The following is a 16,868-nucleotide window of genomic DNA, read 5'->3' as shown; positions in this document are numbered from 1 at the left end:
AATTGAAGTTTCCCTCCTATCCTTGCTAGGCACATGGGGCACCCCCTCGGGCCACCACCCAAGCCTACAGCCATCTCCTACCAGCTCTGTTAGGAGCCCTTACAGCCTCCCAGACGCACCCAGGCAGAGCAGCTCCTCATCCAGCAAGCAGAGGGCATTGCTAGTGTTGGGCCCTGGGGAGGCCTCGGCCTGGCTGGACGAGCGGCTGCGCCCAGGTCCTGAGGTCTGAGGGGGTGGAGGGAGGATAGGGATGCCGGAGGAGGGGGCCGCGGGTGCTTGGGCCAACACTGGGGACGAGCTGCTTGGTGCATCCAACTCCGCCAGGTCAATGAGAGTGCCTTGGTTATCGGAGTGCTGGTTTCCTGGATGAGCAAATGGAAGGAGACGGGAATAATTACGGGCCACCGAAGTGGCTGCACAGCAGAAGGCAAAACCCTGAGCACAGCCTCTGACCTAATCTATGGGTACTCATGCCAGGTGCACACAGAAAAGTGAAGGCAGGTGAAGACCCTGTCCAGGTCCCCCAGCCTCGGGAATGGAGAACCTTTGGAATGACTTAGAATCCCCTCAGGCCCTATGGGCTGACGCGCTGGTCTGGAGGGGTCCAGAATGGGAGACCGAAACATTTTACCCTCAGAGTCGGGCATGGTTGAGGTGGCCACCTCACCATTGATGACCTGCCCTTCAACGACTGTTTTATATGAGTTGATGACCCGGGAGAGATTGTCACTGGCCTGTAGGATGTCCCCTAGAACAGAAAGAGAGACTTCTAATTCTTGGCCATGACAACTCACCCACCATACACAAATCCAAATTCCTAGGTGATCCTTGTCAACTAGTATACTTTTTACTCACCTAAACTATTGTCATTGTCCTCTGTCTCGCTGGCTAGTTTGAATAATGTCCGCCTCTTGTTCTCACACCGATCAAACAGCTCCTGGAGGAGACCAGACATAAAAATCAGCTACAAAGGCCATTGGAGGTCACCGGATTCAGCATTCACACCCCGAAAATCACAAGCTCCTCTAATACCATGGTCAGTTACTGGCAAAGCTGGGCTCAGGGCACACGCCCTCTGCTGCCAGCCTCCACCACACTATCTCTCAAGATATCTGCCTAGATGGAGAAGTCGCCAGGACCGACACGGGGAAATACGTCCCTTCCTGCCTCCCTGCTGGCACATGCTCAGAATTCAGAGTATCCATGTGACTGAGGTGCTGCATTAGGAGTACAGGAGGGCCTCTGCAGAAGGCAAGGCCAAGATCAGGTCTACAGAGTCACAGAGATTCATGTGTACAGTTATTCTGCCCTGGGTAAATAGTAGGTCACGGCTTGTGTGAAATAGGGGTACCAACGCCCCGACCTGGCTGCTGTGCTGATTAACGGGGGACCATCAGGTGCATAAGCAGTGTCTTAGGTACTCAGCAAAGGCTGGCTCCCTTTCCTGGAGCCCAGCTAGAGGGGGGCCTACCTTCATGAGCTCTTTATCTGCCTCTGAAGACTCCTCTTTGCTGTAATGAAGCAGCATCTCACTGAGCAGCTTCACGTTGTTATTAACCTCTTCTAAAGTGTGCAGACGCTTGGTCACCTTTTGGATCCGCGCCTCGTCCTATGTAAAAGGATCAAGGAGGAAGCTCAACCAGACTCGTCTCACTGGCCCCCAGAAGGATCACACCTTACCACAGGACACGAGCAGAGGCCAGCCCCGCTGAAGCTCCTCTCAATATCTGGTTCTTGAGAACCACCACCTTGGACCCAACATAGTTTTTCTTTTAAGGTACCAGCCCTCCACCACCCCAAAACTTGGCCCCATCTACTCTGTTCCTTTATTCCATTCTCCGACCTCTTCAGGTGAGGGCTGGTGGTGGGGGCAAACAGCAGGCCTAACGCCAAGGGAAGGGACTCCTGCTCTTTCTTGGGCTCCTGCACCCCATTCCTCAAGGCCCAGGGCCCACTCACTTCCTTCACCATGGACTTGATGAGCTTGTTGGCCTCTTGCAGGTCATCAGGGTTTTTGCTTTTCAACAACTTGGCTAAAAGCTGGAAGAAGAGGGTATCGAAGGTGAAGGGAAAGGCAGCGCCCCACCTGGGGAGACTCCAGAGGAAGTGGAGTTCCCCGCAGCACCGAGCGAGACCTCGTCTGAGGACTCTGCAGGCTGGGGTGCACTGTACCTTGGACTTCTCCTCATCGTCAAAAACAGGGTTTTTGGGACGAGGTGGAGGAGAGGGGATCAGTGTCCTGTCCATAGGGATCAGTGGGTCAGACTGCACTATGCCTGAAAGGTGACACAAGACAGAGTGTTTGCTCAGGCAGAGGTAACCTTGCTGCCCTCCCTCACACAGCAAGGGGCACATCCCTGTGATCAGGGCCTGCAAAGTCGGGGCAGAGACAGAGCAGCTACGCAACCCTTGTCCCAGCAAACCCCAGCCAAGCCCTCCCACTTGTCTTCCGGAGGGAGGAAGGGACAAAGCCTGCGGATGGCAGACACGCCTTCATCCTTCCTGGCCCTGGCTGGCCTCTGGGGCCGTGTGGAGGCTAAGGGAGGGGACGCACATACCCTGTCTCTTCAACATGTGGTAGGCATCCTTGATCTTTGATTCTTCTGGCAGGGCCAACGTCCAGCTATAAAGCAGCTCAATAATCTTGGTCTTCACTTTCTCAGACACCCTGTCCCCAAGGTACTAAGAGGCAAAAGGAAAACGGAAAGCCTCGAAACTGCAGTCTGGAGGCAGACACAGCAGGAAGGCGCTCTCACAGTAGTGAATGGTTGCTAATAAGTTACAGTCTTCAACCCTATGGGAAACCAGCAGGGATCAGGTCAGGTCAGTGAGACAGCACAGGAGGGGGACGAGGAAACGACCTGAGGTAGAGCTGTATCCATATGGGACACAGTCTGTGGTCAGGCAGGGGGCTGGGAGCTCGTCACTGAATTTCCATGCACAATCTGCCAGAAACTACTTTTCATCTCAAAGGAGTTAATGAGAACGTCTTTAGCACGAAAAACTGTTTCCTCTGCTTTGAGTGCATGCCCAGAGTTTAGGGAACGTCAGCGAGCAACAGAACCTGAGCGGCCAAGTAACGAGGAAGGCCAGGTCCTTGTATCCATAAGATCAGCCAAAGAAAAATGCTGTCACCAGGAGCCCAAAGGCCTGCGATACACAGGCCCTCCCCACCGGATACGCACACAGCTGCTGCCACATCACTTGTCACATTTAGGCTGGGGCTGCCTGTCCCCGTGGCCTGTATGGTCATCCTGCTACCCTCAGGACCTAGCTCTCTACGGAAAGGACACAGAGAATCTCAGATCCATGGAGATGCTGGCTGTGTAGTGAAAGCCAGTAAAATGGGAGAGGGAGAAACACAAAAGAAGTTCCTAGAAATGAGGAAACTGCCACTGACTGACCTTTGGAGAGACGACTTTGATTAACTCATTCAAAAACCGGAACTTTCCCACTTCGTTATGAAACCTCCGCCCACAATTCTTCATACACGCCTCCAGCACCTGTAGCCACAAAGGAGGGACACTCAGCGGGCAGGCGTCTGGGTGAGACACGCACTGAGCCAGGCCCCTGCATGTAGACAGCGCTAAATAAATATTCACCTAAGGAAGGAACTGATAAGAGCTGTGGGCACAGCTGAGAAGCGTCGGGGCAACAGGATCCCTGACATCCCGCGTCCCTCAAATCACACAACTCTTCTGGGGAAGCTCAGCGGGGACTGAAGGAGCGCGGACAGCAAGACAAACCCAGATGCCTTCCTGCACGGTTCTGCCCTCAGATTTCACGGATGAGGAAAGCGAGGCCCACAGAAAGTTTCTCTGACTCAAGGTTCACGCTTCTGTCCATAGCTAGTTGACATTTTGGGAGATGGAAGATAACGTTTAAATTTTTCCTTCATTTTAGGTGGCACGACATTTTCCTTCCCCCTGCTTCCATCTATTTTTTTCTAGAGCACATAATACTACCTTAGGCTTCCTTGTGCCTGCAGCTTATGCCAAGGAGTGTTCCACCCCCGTGCTCCTTTTCTTGGCTTCATCTTTGCAAAGCAAGGTTTTTCAACTCTGCCACTGAGACATTTTGACCAGGCATTCCTTCTTGTGGAAGCTTATCTTGTACCTTACAGGATTCTTAGCAACATCCCTGGCCTCTACCCACTAGATGCCATCAGTGCCCCCTGACGTGTGACAACCAAAAGTGTCTCCAGGTAGTGCCAAATGTCCCCTGGGGGTGCAAAACCACCCCCAGTTGAGCACCACCGTTTCAAAGCCTTCGCCCTAAGGTGAGCACGACAGAGGCGTGCACGTGGGCCATTTAAGTACCTTTCCATGACCATTTCCTCATTCCCAGGGAGAACCCTGGGAATCCTCTGGTTTAGGGGTGAGCCTGGAGGTGCCCAAGTGCTGTGCACGGCTCCGCTTCCTGAACCGTCTTAGTCCAAATAAACACCAAGATCTGTCCGTTGGTGTGATGTCCTCATTAGTAACCAGCACTGTTTTTATCTACGGAACGAACTGTACTCACCTCGCTTTTCTTCTGTTAGCCAACTCTTAACTGGCAGGACAGCTCTGTCAGCATCTCTTCGAGAAGCCTTCTCTGAGCCCTGCCCTGGGCTCAGGGTCCTGCCTCTGGCTCCCTCCCTTAGCCACTCCACTCCTCCCACTATACCATGTGGCCATGACAGCAGGGACTGCACTGTAGTCATCTCTGAAGCCTCAGTGCCTGGCACAAAGGCACACACATTTGTAAAATGGCTGAATGAACATTCTAGATATAGCTAGTCTGTATCAAGGAATATCAGCTGGCTTAGGGCATGAACCCCGAAAACCTCAGAGAACCCAGTGGGCACATGATAAAATGCCTGGGCTCGTGAAGATTCCCCGTCATAATGAGAAACCTACCGTCAGGGCCTGGACTGCCTCCCATTCCTGCGGAGACTGGATCTTATGGGCCAGCAATCGGACAGCTATCTGTGGCCTGGGAGACAAGCAGACCACACTTTCAGACACTGACCCTGAGGCCACGTGGCTAGCCCTCCTTGGCCTGTTTTTGACTTTTCCATTCAACTATCTCACCTGCCCCCTAACAGGTGTGAGACTTACCCTTCAAGCTCTTTGTTGATCTGATCACAGAAGCCGATTATGTATTCCCAGTCCTCCTGGCGGTTGGAAGGGTTGGTGGCTTTATCTTGGGACAGAACAAAGAGGAGGACAATTCTTATAAAGAGCAAGGAAGACACAATGGAAGGTTTCTTCACAATGTTTAGGCATTGATGTGAAGGTAAGTTTGTTTCCAAACTTCTCTAATAAAGAAGCCTTGACAGTTCAGTCAGGCAGCGAGTCATATACGAATGTCCAGTCTTTTGAAAGTCACAAATGAAAGAGAAAGCAAATCTCAGCGTCACGGAGCTTAGAGTAGATCGGGATCGATAGAATACAAATAATTATAAACATGAACGACTAAAACATTCAAACAGATACCTATATAAAATGTTTACTTCAACAAATAAATACAGCCAACTCTACATAAAAATAAGCTAGGTGTAAGGCAAGTAGGGATGATCAAGAAGTGTTTCCTAGAGAAACTGAAGCAGGAGATACTTGATAAAAAAATACACAAACTCAGAAAACACATTTCCTACATACCTTTCAAAAACTTTTTCAAGACCTAACTTTCCTGGATGCTTTAAATGTTTTTAATTTTACATGTTTTTAAATTGCACGCGATACTCATTTTAAGTTAAACTACATTTACTAAACCTTACTAAGCATCAGTCATTATGCTCTCTCTCCTTGGTGTCCCAGAAACAGAATCTGAGCCTGAGTATTCAGTGCCCTCAACATTAAATGGTCTTCCATGATCAAGGGCGAAGACAAGTGTCAGACAGTTCTCAGAGGGTCCAGGCGCCAAATGCGAAGTCTCCTAATTCCTGGTGCGGGTCCTCTTTTTCCTGTTAGCCCCAGAACTGCGCTTACAGAGAATGGGCCCAGCCAAGGGTGGTTAAATGTGTTCCCATCTCTGATTCAGATCTTGGAGTCTGCCTCTTCCAGAAAGCACTCTCAAGCTTTTTGCTAAATTTAGGGCTTCAGGTTCAGAAGACAAATGGAAGGCAGAAGGCGTATATCCTTTTTAAACACGCATGCTCCTCCTGCAGATTCCACAAGGGCCAAAAGCAGAGCCGCAGAGGCTTGAAAAAGCCCCTCCCAACAAGGGTGGTGTTAGGAGTTCCTGAATTCTGATTTCTCGTGACTGTTTTCTTAAGTTCCTTTTTTCCTAACATTAAAAATGACTAGCTCCCAAATCATAACAGGGACTCCCACCCGACCCCCACCCCAGGGCTCTGAGCCATGAGGTCAGCAGACGCCACACGGAGAGAGAGGAAAGCCCACAGCACCAGCAGACGCTGTACCTGCCGGGCAGTGTTTCTGCTCTGGCTGCAAGAAGATTCTGATGGTTTAGGTTCATATTTGGAGGAAAAGAGAGACGTCTGTCCTTATTCTTAAAGAGAGAATTAATAGCAGACCCTTCAAAATGTCGAGCTTGAAGAGAGATTAATTCTATCAAGAGTGGCTATTAATTGTCACAGTGGCCTACTAGCTGTCACCTTCCAGAGAATCCTCAAGTCTTTCCCACCAGTTGTCTAAAATCTTCTCAGGTGTTGGCTTGGCTTTGTTACTAATCTCTATCATCTGAGAAGCTTGACATTCTCACATGACATCAAGATGGTCAAAACCAAGATGATCTGATGAGCCATGCCCGCCCCCAATGCCATCATCATTTTGAGAACAGTCACATACCTCATAGTATAAGAAAAAGCAGCCCACTCACTTCCACTATTTGCAACTGGAAAGTATCTTCCAAATACGGAGTCCACTGTGCCCCTCCCACGTACACCAGCAGTGGGCATTCACCGAACGCTGTATTATTCCCGGGCCTACTAGAATTCCAGCAGCATTTCTGCTTCCAAGAATATACCTGCTTATTTCACTATGTTCAAATTCTCTAGTGTTCCGCTTCCTTTCATCTTAGTAGCCCTTTTTACTGCAAACCTGTAGGGGGCGCTCTGCCTATACATGGGCACAAAAAGCCCTGGGTTCAGCAACTGTCAGTCCCACTTCTGAGTATCTTCTCCAGCTCTCCAGTCAGCTCAGAAAGCAGAACTCAATCGCCCACAGGAACTGGAAGGACTCTCTGGGGATCATTCTAGGTGACTAGATTTCTTCATCTGCCCACTGCCTCCCCCAGCAGATGCACATAACCTTCTACCCACTCAACATTCTCTGTCACCTAGCTCAGAGGTGACACTAGAGCGTCCCCAGCAGACCCTGCCTTCTAGAACCAGCCCCCTGGGATCTCTTCTGATTCAAGGTTTCTATAGTCAGGTCTCTGTTGAAAGCTTCTTTATTCCCTTCTGTGTCTGTGCCTCTAGATTTTCCACCCCTAGCCTTGATTGTCGTGGGACTTCAAAAGGTCAAGTAGGAATGGAAACAGCAGCATTGGCTATCCACTCCCAACATGGCTCAGACATTCCAGAGACAAGTTCTACGTAGCAAATGACGTAGAAATAAGGAGAGGCAAAAACAAGGGATGGAAAGGGAGCAGAGAGTCGATCTTCATTGCTGGGGTCTTGAATCAACAGAGACTGAGTCCATCACCAAGTCTTTGTTAAGCACCCATGGAAAATTATGTAAGTAGCATGGCAGGCCCTGGACAAGACTTGGATCATCCCCTCTAGGAGGTTGTGCTCTTCTGCTGAAACACATGCGACAAAACCAGAACCAAAAACAAGACAGTGTGCAATTATCAGTGCTACTTTGATACACAAATCAGTCTAAAAACAAACTCATCACTTCTCCTTCCTGACTTCCCTATTTCTGTAAATGGTGCCACCATTCGAAACCTCCTCGCCCAAGCACTGGTTCATTCACTTGGTACAGTTCACATCATTAAGTGATAAGAACCGTGAAGGTGAACAGAAAATAAGAATGGAAGGCATCTTAACATGGCCCCAAATGTCACTCTAATGGGAAAAGGTCAAAGGCCAGTCTTAGCTCTACAGATGCTCCCAGATAAACCTATCATAAGTTGAAAATATCGTAACTCAAACGTGCATTTAATACACCTAACCTACCGAACATCATAGCTTAGTCTAGCCTACCTTCAAAGTGCTCAGAACACAATATCCAAAAAAACACTGGCAACACAGTACACTGTAGAGTATCAGTTGTTTACCCTCAAGATCATGGGGCTGACTGGTAGCTGCAGCTTGCTGGTGCTGCCCAGCATCATACGGGTATCCCACCACGTACCACTGGCCAGCGAAAAGATCAAAATTCAAAATCTGAAGTACAGTTTCTACTGAATGCTTATCACTTTCACACCATCATAAAGTCAAAAAATTGTGTCTAACCCTGGTAAGTAAGGGACCACCTGTAGTTTTGACAGACACCATCGCATTCCCCCCGCATCGGCTCCACTCTTCCTCAAAAACAAATCTGTCTCTCTCTTATTTCAAAATATATACAACTCTAAATCTGGCCTATGAAAGTCAGCCAAGGTCACTTAAATTACTCCAATGTCCCCATTAGTATCTGTGAATCAAACCAATTCCAGAGTGGCTATATCCAGTTGGGTGGCCCTGGGCAAGTGGTTTGATCAGGGTCAGGGTGTCCTTTTTGTGAAATTGTGACAGCAATCTCGGCTTCACTAGAATATGTGATAAATAAATTAAATGAATATCTTTGGAGCACTTCGAGCTCCTTGGAGGGCAGTTCCATTATACAGAAAACTTTGTGACCTGCCTGCAACTGAAGATTTTGCAAATGTAACCTAAGTTCAACCACCCGAAGGGCAATTAATTGGAGGAAACAGCCATCACCTCCAAGAATCTGGAGGCTCTAGTAAATAAGAGATTTCTGCAAAAGGTAATAATATCTAGACATCCTACCTGCCTCCTCAGCTTGTCCAACTCTGTCCTCAGTTAGAGGCCTCCAGGGGTCTCCTCTAGTCCATAGGAAAGTTAATTTATTAATCCTTCAGCAGAGTGCTACCAGCTAAAAGGGTTAACCCGTATTTCCTTAATAGCAACATGAACTAGCAATTATAGCAATAGGCCGCCATAACCACAGGATCAGGCCGGGGTCCTTAGCTTCGTTCAGAATGGGTTGTCAACAAATGAATCTTTAAGATGTTCGCGGCAGTACAGATTTCACCCGGCTTTGGTTACTGCAGGAAAAAGGTACAGCTCTGTTCTATCTCTGGATTATTCTCACTTCAACTATTCTGCCTGGGCGAAGCGATCACTTCTCCTCGAATACATGATCACAATTCTGAAGCTGTGTATGATCAGCGGCACCCACCGCTCCCGCAGTTTCAGCCCAAATCCAGAGCTCTTCCCTTCGTCAGAGGCTGAGCCGAAGGGACCCCGGAGTCACAGCCGCCCGCGATCCCACAACAATCTCCCCAGAGCGCCGATGCATGTCAGCCGGAATCACTTGGCTGTCACTTTCCCGGAGCCCGCGAGACCCGCACAGGACCCGAGCTCACGCCGACGCGCGTGGGAGAGGAAGGAGGCGCCGCAGCACTGGGAGCAGGTGCCGGGCGGGAGCCAGGCGCCCTGCCGGGGAAGGGGCGTGATCGCGGAATGCTCGCGGCGCTGGCGAGCCCAGCCTCAGGCTGCCAGGCGGGCGGGGCCCCAGGAGGGGGCGTAGGGGTGCGGAGAGGGGCAGCTCGGGGGCTCGAGGGCAGGCAGAAGCGGCCGCGATACTCACTCAGCCAGGACTCCAGACTCTCCCCTTCCGCCTCCGCCATATTGCAGCCTCCCGGGCCGGCCCCGCGGCCTCAAACCTCGCGACACCCTGCTAGAGAGGGGCCGGGGCGGGGTCTGCATGGGGGCCTGAGGCGAGCGAGTGCTGCTACCGAGGGTCGCGCCAGGCTGCGATGGTTAACAAGAGGGGAACTGTTTCTTCTTGACTCCTCCTTTCGGACATCGGAGTGAGAAACTCTTAACGCCCAGATTAATGGGGTGATGCGCAGGTTTAGCACCCTGTCGAGCCTTTTTCCCGTCTTCCGTCACTTGCTCAGGCACGCCGTGGGCAGTCCTTGTGGGGTCCTCGTGGCGAGCCAAGATGGCTGCCCCCGCGGTGAAATCTGTGCGAGGGTGGCCGGGCCTAGCGCTGGGCCTGCAGAGTGCTCTCCGGCGGCTTCCAGGGTGAGAGGGCAGCTGAGGGTCCGCTTGGGTTTTCACGGGGAGACCTGCGGGGAAGGAAAGGGACCACAGGCAGGCCGCGCGGGGACCTGGAGAGAGCCTGCGGGCCGAGGTTTCTGGGTCCAAGGGTCTTCAGTAGCTGCGTGACTTTAGGCCAGTCTGAAGGCTCAGTGATTGCCCCCTGCCTGAGGGGGTTCTAACTGGGAGCTGAAAGTGTGGTCTGGCTAAAGAGCTCAGAGCTGGGTTTTCTGTGTTGGGAAGCGGGAAGAGAGATGCATAAGCGGTGTGCTTTCCTGAAGTTCAAGAGCCTGTCCTTACCTTTGGCACTTGACGAGGAGGAGACTTTTCTGGCCTGTTAGGAGAGGTCCTCCTACCTGTTGGGACAAGAGTCAGAATTATTGTGGCTAAGGTTTGGCTAGCGGTCTGTGCGCCGCTCTCCTTGGCGGCTTGGCAAACATGCCGATTGTTAAGTCAAGGCTTTTCACTTGTGGTGTCAGCTTTTGCCTGCCTCCCCTCACCCCACCTCACCGCCCCCTCGCCCAGGTTAACCCAGGTGAGGTGGAGCCGCTATGGTCCTGAATACAGGGATCCCCAGATTGACAAGGAATATTACCGCAAGCCCTTGGCCGAGCTGACTGAGGAGGAGAAGTTTGATCGGGAGCTCAGGAAGACTCAGCTTATTAAAGCTGCCCCAGCAATGAAAACAAGCTCGGTGTTTGAAGACCCACTGATCAGGTTAGATGGAAACACTTGTGTTCCACGGGGACAATACCAGGGAGGATCTACAGTAAGGATTCTGTGATACAGCCTTGGGAAGCTAAACATGTTGCTTTTCTCCTTGAAGTAAATTCACCAACATGATGATGAAAGGAGGAAACAAGGTACTGGCCAGATCCCTCATGACACAGGTAAATAGCACCTTTCTCCTGTCATCTCTTTCCTCTAACTTTGTATTTGGTTCTTTCAGTTTAGCATAGAAAAGAATGGATTCACATACTTGCCATTAAAATTAACTTCCCTGTATGGATGTACTGGGGTGGGGGCTTTAATGAAGTGCTGCAGGAGTCAACGACTGCCATGCCACCACCTCCAATCAGAAATCTTAGCCCACTCCTTCTGTCCTAGTCCAGGAAAGAGAGAGGCACTTAAGAACTTTGTCTTTGAAGTGCTGAGGGAGGAGCTGCCCTGCTTTAGAAGAAGGATAATGGGAGTCAAGGACAAGATACTAGCTCAGCTAGTAAACCCTTTAGGAAGCCTGGGGCAACCTCTTCCACTGATCCCTTTGCAGACTCTGGAAGCCATGAAAAGGAAGCAGTTTGAGAAGTACCATGCTGCTTCTGCAGAGGAACGGGAAACCATTGAACGCAACCCCTACACCATCTTCCACCAAGCACTGAAAAACTGTGAGCCTGTAATTGGGCTGGTACCCATCCTCAAGGGTGGCCATTTCTACCAGGTGAGTGGTCGGGGCAGAGAAAGGAGGGCTGGCTGCCCACATATGTGATGAGATGGGGGGAGGGGTTCTTGGGGTGGAAGGGCCCAGAGTTGGGCCAAGATTGATAGTTTTCTAGGGACCAGGGACTGTCAGGATCTGATCATCTGAGTCCTGTAGTGTGAAAATCACAGGCAGAAAATGGAAAAGGGAGCAAAAAAGTACCCAAGTGACCTCTTCTGGACCCCCTGCTCCCACTTCTATCCAGCATCTTTTGTTCTAATCTATAAACTTCTTGTGGTGAAGGACTATGTTTGTACCTCATCTTTATACGCCAGTGTCTGGCGTAGCGCTTGACCTGTACCTGATGCCTCGTCACAATTTGAACTGAACTAGATCACTCTATTATAGTATTTAATTACAGTTCATTATCATAAGTGGGTGTCCATGTTCCTAGGATCTGGCATGATACCTGGCACATACTGGGTGCCTGGCAAATTATTCTTAGGCAAGAGGGTCTTGTTTTTTTGGCACCCATCATCGGAGTTAGCTAAGTCACCCCAGTTGATGGGACTTTACCCAGTTGGTTCTTATATCAACTTGTCTGAGTCTTCATTTATAGGTGAAAGAAATCAGTGCTTAATGAGCATTAGCTCAACAAATGCCTCTTATGTGTGCCACACTGAGGTCACCCAAGGGTGAGGGAAGCTTGAAGAGGAAAAGACAGGTCCCTCTCCTCAGGAGCCTTGCTAGGGCTGGCTCAGAGGCATCCTGTGGCGACTCTTTAGAGCTCATGATGGAGGCTGCAGCCCTGGCACATACTCGAACCGACTTGCCCATATCCTGTCTTGCCCAGGTCCCTGTGCCACTAGCTGACCGGCGTCGCCGCTTCCTGGCCATGAAGTGGATGATCACTGAGTGCAGGGAGAAGAAGCACAGGCGGATGCTGATGCCAGAGAAGCTGTCGCATGAGCTGCTGCAGGCTTTTCACAACCAGGGCCCTGTGATCAAGAAGAAGCACGACATGCACAAGATGGCTGAGGCCAACCGTGCCCTGGCCCACTACCGCTGGTGGTAGATGGAGGGTAGAGGCTCCAGGAGGAGCCCGGGACTCTGCTGCATTGAAAAATATCTGTGGATTGAGGATGTAGTTCCTTTTTAAGGGCAGGCAGGTCTCACTGGAGCACTGTGTTTATTGCTTGTTAGTCCGTTCTTTCTGGGCCAGAACTCGCTCTCCGTGCCCTATCTCCTTGCAAAGTGGGAACACATCGACTTGGATTTCCCCCACGAAACTTAGGGCTCATCCGGCCTTCTCTTCCTTCTGCTTGGGATGGACATTTGAGTGATACAAAAGGAAGCAGTTTTAGTGTCAGAAAGGTTTATTAGAAAACTCTCACCTTGAACTGGTGTAGCCTGTGATGCAGTACTGCCCTTCGTTAAAACCAACTGGAAGAAATATACTCTTTTCCAAAGTGGTCTGTACAAAATGTATAAAAAGCAGTTTCTGGTGTGACTTGGGCTCTGAGCTTCTGCCCCCTGACACTTCCGTCGTACGAGTGGTTAAGGGTACCCGTTTTACAGATGGGGAAACTGAGGCACCAAGATAGCTACTGTACCAGTGGTTACACAGTGTAGTGGTTGTTAGGAGTTGCCCTTCTCTGGCCCGGGGCAGAGAGGCTGATGGGACGGGGGCGGGCAGGTCTATGTGATGTCTTCCCAGACCCCTGGAGGAGGAGGGAAGGTGCTCAGGGCAGCACCACCGCGTAAGTGGAAAACATCTCGGGAGCTGCTGAAAGCCTGGAAGGGAAGAGGTGTTTGGGAGAGGCAAAGACTGCGCTGCAAGGGCGGGAGGTGGGTAGGACGGCGGCGGGCGCTGCTGGCAAGGAAGCCTGATCGGGAGGCCTAGTCGGAGAGCTCGCTGTAGTAATAGTTGTGGGCAGCCGGGGTCGTCCTCCAGCCGGCTGCCCGGAACTCAATGATCTCCAGCAGCAGCAGCTGGGCCAGGGAGCTGAGGCCGGCTGGGAGCAGGAAGCCATCCCGGATCAGGACAAAGAGCTCATCCATGCGCTGCCTGTTCATCTTCTCCAGCTGCTCCCCAACCCGGTGCAGCTGCAGCACCAGGCAGTCCACCTGCAGGGGACAGTGGGCGGTGACCCCCCCGCCCCGCCAGCCTATCACATAGAGCTGCCATTAACTGAGCTCTTGCTCTGTGCCAGGCACCGTGCTTGGCCCTGGGCACGTTTTCCCACTTCATCCTCGCACCACCCAGTGGGTGTTACCCACATCTCATATGAAAGGAAACGAGTTTAGGGACTCATCTAAGGTCTCCTTAGACCTTGTTTCCAAACTGCTGCTTAACCCCTTTCCTCCCCCCCGCCCCACACCTTCTGACCCTGGTTTGGTTTCTGGCCATCTGTATGCACAGCTAGCCAAGGCTCTCAGCATTCCTACTGCAGGTTGGCCTTCCTGCTGGGAGGGAGGCCTCTGAGCCAGTAGGTCTTGGCTGTCTTCTGTTCTGGATAAATTCCAGACCTAGCAGCTTGTCTTGTAACTGTGACAGGCCTTAACTGCCCCCACCAGGCTCCTGCCTCAGGAAGTGATGCCCTCAAAAGCCTCCAGGGACACTGGGCTAGCATTCTTTGCTGAGCTAAAGGCAGCCCACCCCCACAGCCTTCTGTGCCAGAGTCACCCACCTCCTCCTCCTTGTTCAGACTGTCGGGCTGGGCCAGCCGGAAGAGGCAGTCGTAGACGGGGTTCACCAGAGCCATCATAGGCATGTTGCTCACCTGTGGGGGAGAATGGGCCAGAGCACTGGCTTAGTAGTGGCCTCAAGAGATAGGCCATTCCTGCCGCACGGGGTGGCTGCACGGGCCTCACCCTCAAGTAGTCAAAGACGTTGCAGATAAAGGTGACATAGCAGACCCAGCCCTGCAGGGAGCGGGCTCGAAGCTGCTCCCGAGCCTGGTACTCCTGTTGCAGCCGGTTGAGGAGTCCACGCCGGAAGACACTCTGGCCCGCATGCTTGCTCTCTGCCTGTGAGCCAGGGAAAGGATGGTTAGTGGCAGGGACGGTGCTGTCATAAACCCCGCCCAAGCTTCTGTGGCTGAGGACGCTTTTGTGTCACTCTCTCTGCCTGAGGGGAGGCCTTTGCATTTCTGCCCTGCTGGCCAGGCCTCTGCCCAGGCCTGAAGCACCTTCTTAAGTGTGTCCCCTCTTCTCTACCAACCCTACCCAACCTGAATAATGGCGTAGCACATGCGTCCTGCTTCCTTGCTGAACACACAGTCCTGCAGAGAATGGTCCACAATCACATTGGCCACTTTCTCCAAGTCCACGGCACCTGGATCTGGGGCAAAGATCGGGGGTGGTCTCGAGCTGCTTAATTATCACATTTGCCTCCACCAGCTCCTAAGGACTGGAGATGTTTACAAAAAAGCACGTCCATTATCTGCTTACGTTTAGAGACCTGGAAACATACAGAGAAATAACCATACGGGAGCAGCTCCAGCGAGCCTCCCAGTGGCCCGGCGAGGGTTATGGGGCTGTTAGAGACTAACTGAAGAATGCTAGTTTTTCAAGACACACATCTCCTGGCACTAGGTTGAGGAAGGAGCGCTGAATAACAATGTGACAGCAATTTCATGGAAGAAAGTATTCTCATAATACACACACGTGAACCCCTGACGTGAGTAGGCCAGGCTGGGCGCTCCCACGGGCTTAGTTTGGCATGTGATGGGCAGTGCTAATTGTTAGCTGAGTCAAACTTCTGCGTGCTGGAGGGAAGGCTTTGGTCCAGGACAATTTACCTCCTCTGCCAAACAAAACACTCAATCCTCTGTCCCAAGTCAGGTGGCTCTGCATATTCAAGAGGGCCGGTTGCAGCAACAGCCGGAATCAAGTCCAATGTAAAGACTTAAGGGGCGGGAACTATGTTCTGTGTCCCACCCCCTTCACGGGTACTTTACAAAAAGGCTTTGCAATCTGAGAGATGACTCTGATTCACATTCCCAAATACTGGCCTAAATGTAGCTTGTCTTCCATTTTGAGAGGTATGTTGCTGATTCCCAGTCTCAGAAATTGAAGGAAAGAGAGGTCTGGGCGTTCCCAGGCTAAGGCTCAGTCCTCTGGTCCTGGGCCCCATGTCCTGCACCTCTGGACCCAGGCTCAGGAGGGCTCCCCGTGCTCACCTTTGAGTGCTGTCTTCAGCAGTTGCTGGGTTTCTGCGTCAAAAGACTGGATTTTATATTCCTCTCTACCAGGCTCCCCCATGGCCATCCAGCCCCCGCAGCTTTTTACTGGGCTGGGACTAGTGACAGCACCTGGGAAGGAGAGGTGAAGGGAGAAGCCTCAGGTGTGGGGCGTAAGGCTGGGGATCCCAGTCTGCGGGCTCTGGGTGGGGCTGGCCAGCGCTTGGGACAGGTGCTCCTGGGTAGTCCTTGGCATTTGGTGGTTGGCTGCGAGCCCAAGCTTGGCTTCTGGTGGAGATCCCGCGCCAGCCAGGCACCTGTTGCTCAGTTTAGGAACCCCTGTAGCTTCTGGGATTACACAAGAGTAAAGAGATGAAGGATGAAAACTGCCGACTCTCCAGTCCCAATAGGAGGCAGGGTTATTCTCAGCTGATACCAAGGGTGGGTGAGGTGCACTGGGCTGCGGGTGTGCGTAGGTGGATAGTAGACACTTGCCCTGTCTATAGAAACCGGCCTGGAAGCTGCTGGCCCAGCACAATTCCGGGCGAGAGAGAGGCCCAGCAGGGTTCCAAGTCCCTCTGTCTAACTCTCTCCCTCAGCTTTAGTCAGAGTCCTTCTCAGTCCACAAGACTCACCCTCCAGCCCTCAGGCTGGGGCTGACCTGCGTAGGTGGGCGCAAGAGCCTCCTCTGCCACCTAACAGTTGGGAGCCGAAGTCCCAGCTTCTGGCCAGCTTCTCCCCTGGGCCGAGTGGCAGAAACCCGGCCCTGCCCATTCAGGGCTCTTATATCCTTGAGCTCCATTCTAGATCCTTCCTCCTAAAGAGGAGAGCGGGACGACTGTCTCCTAGACGTAATCCCTGTTGGAGGCCCCTCTCCGAACTCGGTGACTTCCTCCTGGTCAAAGGAGACGACTTTAGGGGTCTCCAGACCTGGGCAGCTCCCCTAAGCCCAGAACGCCCTCCCCGGCGGTGCAGGGCCAGTAGTGGGGCCCGCCGTCCAGTGTCGCGCGGGAGGGAGAAGCGGCGTGAGCGCCAAGACCCACCT

At 51.9% G+C, this 16,868-nt stretch overlaps 3 protein-coding genes and 1 long non-coding RNA gene across 8 annotated transcripts in view; 2 read left to right on the top strand and 2 right to left on the bottom strand.

Moving 5' to 3' along the window:
• LOC112480017 overlaps nucleotides 1-1,460 on the top strand; it is a 3,773-nt gene extending 2,313 nt beyond the window's left edge. The window contains exon 3 of the long non-coding RNA XR_003046435.1: nucleotides 935-1,460. This is a non-coding gene — a long non-coding RNA (uncharacterized LOC112480017). The remainder of the gene's footprint in view (nucleotides 1-934) is intronic.
• The window catches only part of GGA3 (golgi associated, gamma adaptin ear containing, ARF binding protein 3), a 13,860-nt gene extending 3,957 nt beyond the window's left edge, over nucleotides 1-9,903 (bottom strand). The window contains exons 1-11 of one of the 2 annotated variants that reach the window (XM_006912229.3): nucleotides 9,768-9,903; nucleotides 5,100-5,184; nucleotides 4,899-4,974; nucleotides 3,405-3,503; nucleotides 2,559-2,682; nucleotides 2,173-2,276; nucleotides 1,960-2,040; nucleotides 1,472-1,609; nucleotides 856-937; nucleotides 632-748; nucleotides 120-362 (exon numbers count right to left, since the gene is read on the bottom strand). In XM_006912229.3, coding sequence (XP_006912291.1) covers nucleotides 120-362; nucleotides 632-748; nucleotides 856-937; nucleotides 1,472-1,609; nucleotides 1,960-2,040; nucleotides 2,173-2,276; nucleotides 2,559-2,682; nucleotides 3,405-3,503; nucleotides 4,899-4,974; nucleotides 5,100-5,184; nucleotides 9,768-9,807 — 1,189 coding nt within the window. In that variant the 5' untranslated portion in view covers nucleotides 9,808-9,903. Of the gene's footprint in view, nucleotides 1-119; nucleotides 363-631; nucleotides 749-855; nucleotides 938-1,471; nucleotides 1,610-1,959; nucleotides 2,041-2,172; nucleotides 2,277-2,558; nucleotides 2,683-3,404; nucleotides 3,504-3,602; nucleotides 3,849-4,898; nucleotides 4,975-5,099; nucleotides 5,185-9,767 lie in introns of those variants that run through there. The other variant, XM_006912230.3, reaches the window with a different exon arrangement.
• Nucleotides 9,904-9,915: 12 nt separating this feature from the next.
• Nucleotides 9,916-13,149, top strand: MRPS7 (mitochondrial ribosomal protein S7). Its single transcript, XM_006912231.3, has 5 exons — nucleotides 9,916-10,207; nucleotides 10,748-10,939; nucleotides 11,049-11,112; nucleotides 11,493-11,660; nucleotides 12,493-13,149. The coding sequence occupies exons 1-5, from the start codon at nucleotides 10,125-10,127 to the stop codon at nucleotides 12,712-12,714; spliced, it is 729 nt and encodes a 242-aa protein (XP_006912293.1). The 5' UTR covers nucleotides 9,916-10,124; the 3' UTR covers nucleotides 12,715-13,149.
• The window catches only part of MIF4GD (MIF4G domain containing), a 4,414-nt gene continuing 543 nt past the window's right edge, over nucleotides 12,998-16,868 (bottom strand). Inside the window, exons 1-6 of one of the 4 annotated variants that reach the window (XM_025047063.1) lie at nucleotides 16,459-16,826; nucleotides 15,824-15,955; nucleotides 14,873-14,982; nucleotides 14,514-14,669; nucleotides 14,330-14,422; nucleotides 13,539-13,766 (exon numbers count right to left, since the gene is read on the bottom strand). In XM_025047063.1, the coding sequence (XP_024902831.1) occupies nucleotides 13,539-13,766; nucleotides 14,330-14,422; nucleotides 14,514-14,669; nucleotides 14,873-14,982; nucleotides 15,824-15,911 (675 nt within the window). In that variant the 5' untranslated portion in view covers nucleotides 15,912-15,955; nucleotides 16,459-16,826. Of the gene's footprint in view, nucleotides 13,767-14,329; nucleotides 14,423-14,513; nucleotides 14,670-14,872; nucleotides 14,983-15,823; nucleotides 15,956-16,458; nucleotides 16,827-16,868 lie in introns of those variants that run through there. The other 3 variants (XM_025047064.1, XM_006912228.3, XM_025047061.1) reach the window with 3 other exon arrangements.

Source organism: Pteropus alecto, unplaced genomic scaffold, assembly GCF_000325575.1.
Source record: "Pteropus alecto unplaced genomic scaffold, ASM32557v1 scaffold134, whole genome shotgun sequence".
Lineage (NCBI taxonomy): Eukaryota > Metazoa > Chordata > Mammalia > Chiroptera > Pteropodidae > Pteropus > Pteropus alecto.
The sequence above is the reverse complement of the archived record's forward strand: the minus strand, read 5'-3'. Positions and strand labels throughout refer to the sequence as shown.

What these genes read in the sequence shown, in the direction of transcription:
- MRPS7 (XM_006912231.3), top strand. Translation starts at nt 10,125, where the DNA reads ATGGCTGCCCCCGCGGTGAAATCTGTGCGAGGGTGGCCGGGCCTAGCG. An exon ending in GCTCTCCGGCGGCTTCCAGG is followed by an intron (nt 10,208 to 10,747) that starts GTGAGAGGGCAG and finishes CCCCTCGCCCAG; the next exon opens with GTTAACCCAGGTGAGGTGGA. An exon ending in TTTGAAGACCCACTGATCAG is followed by an intron (nt 10,940 to 11,048) that starts GTTAGATGGAAA and finishes TTCTCCTTGAAG; the next exon opens with TAAATTCACCAACATGATGA.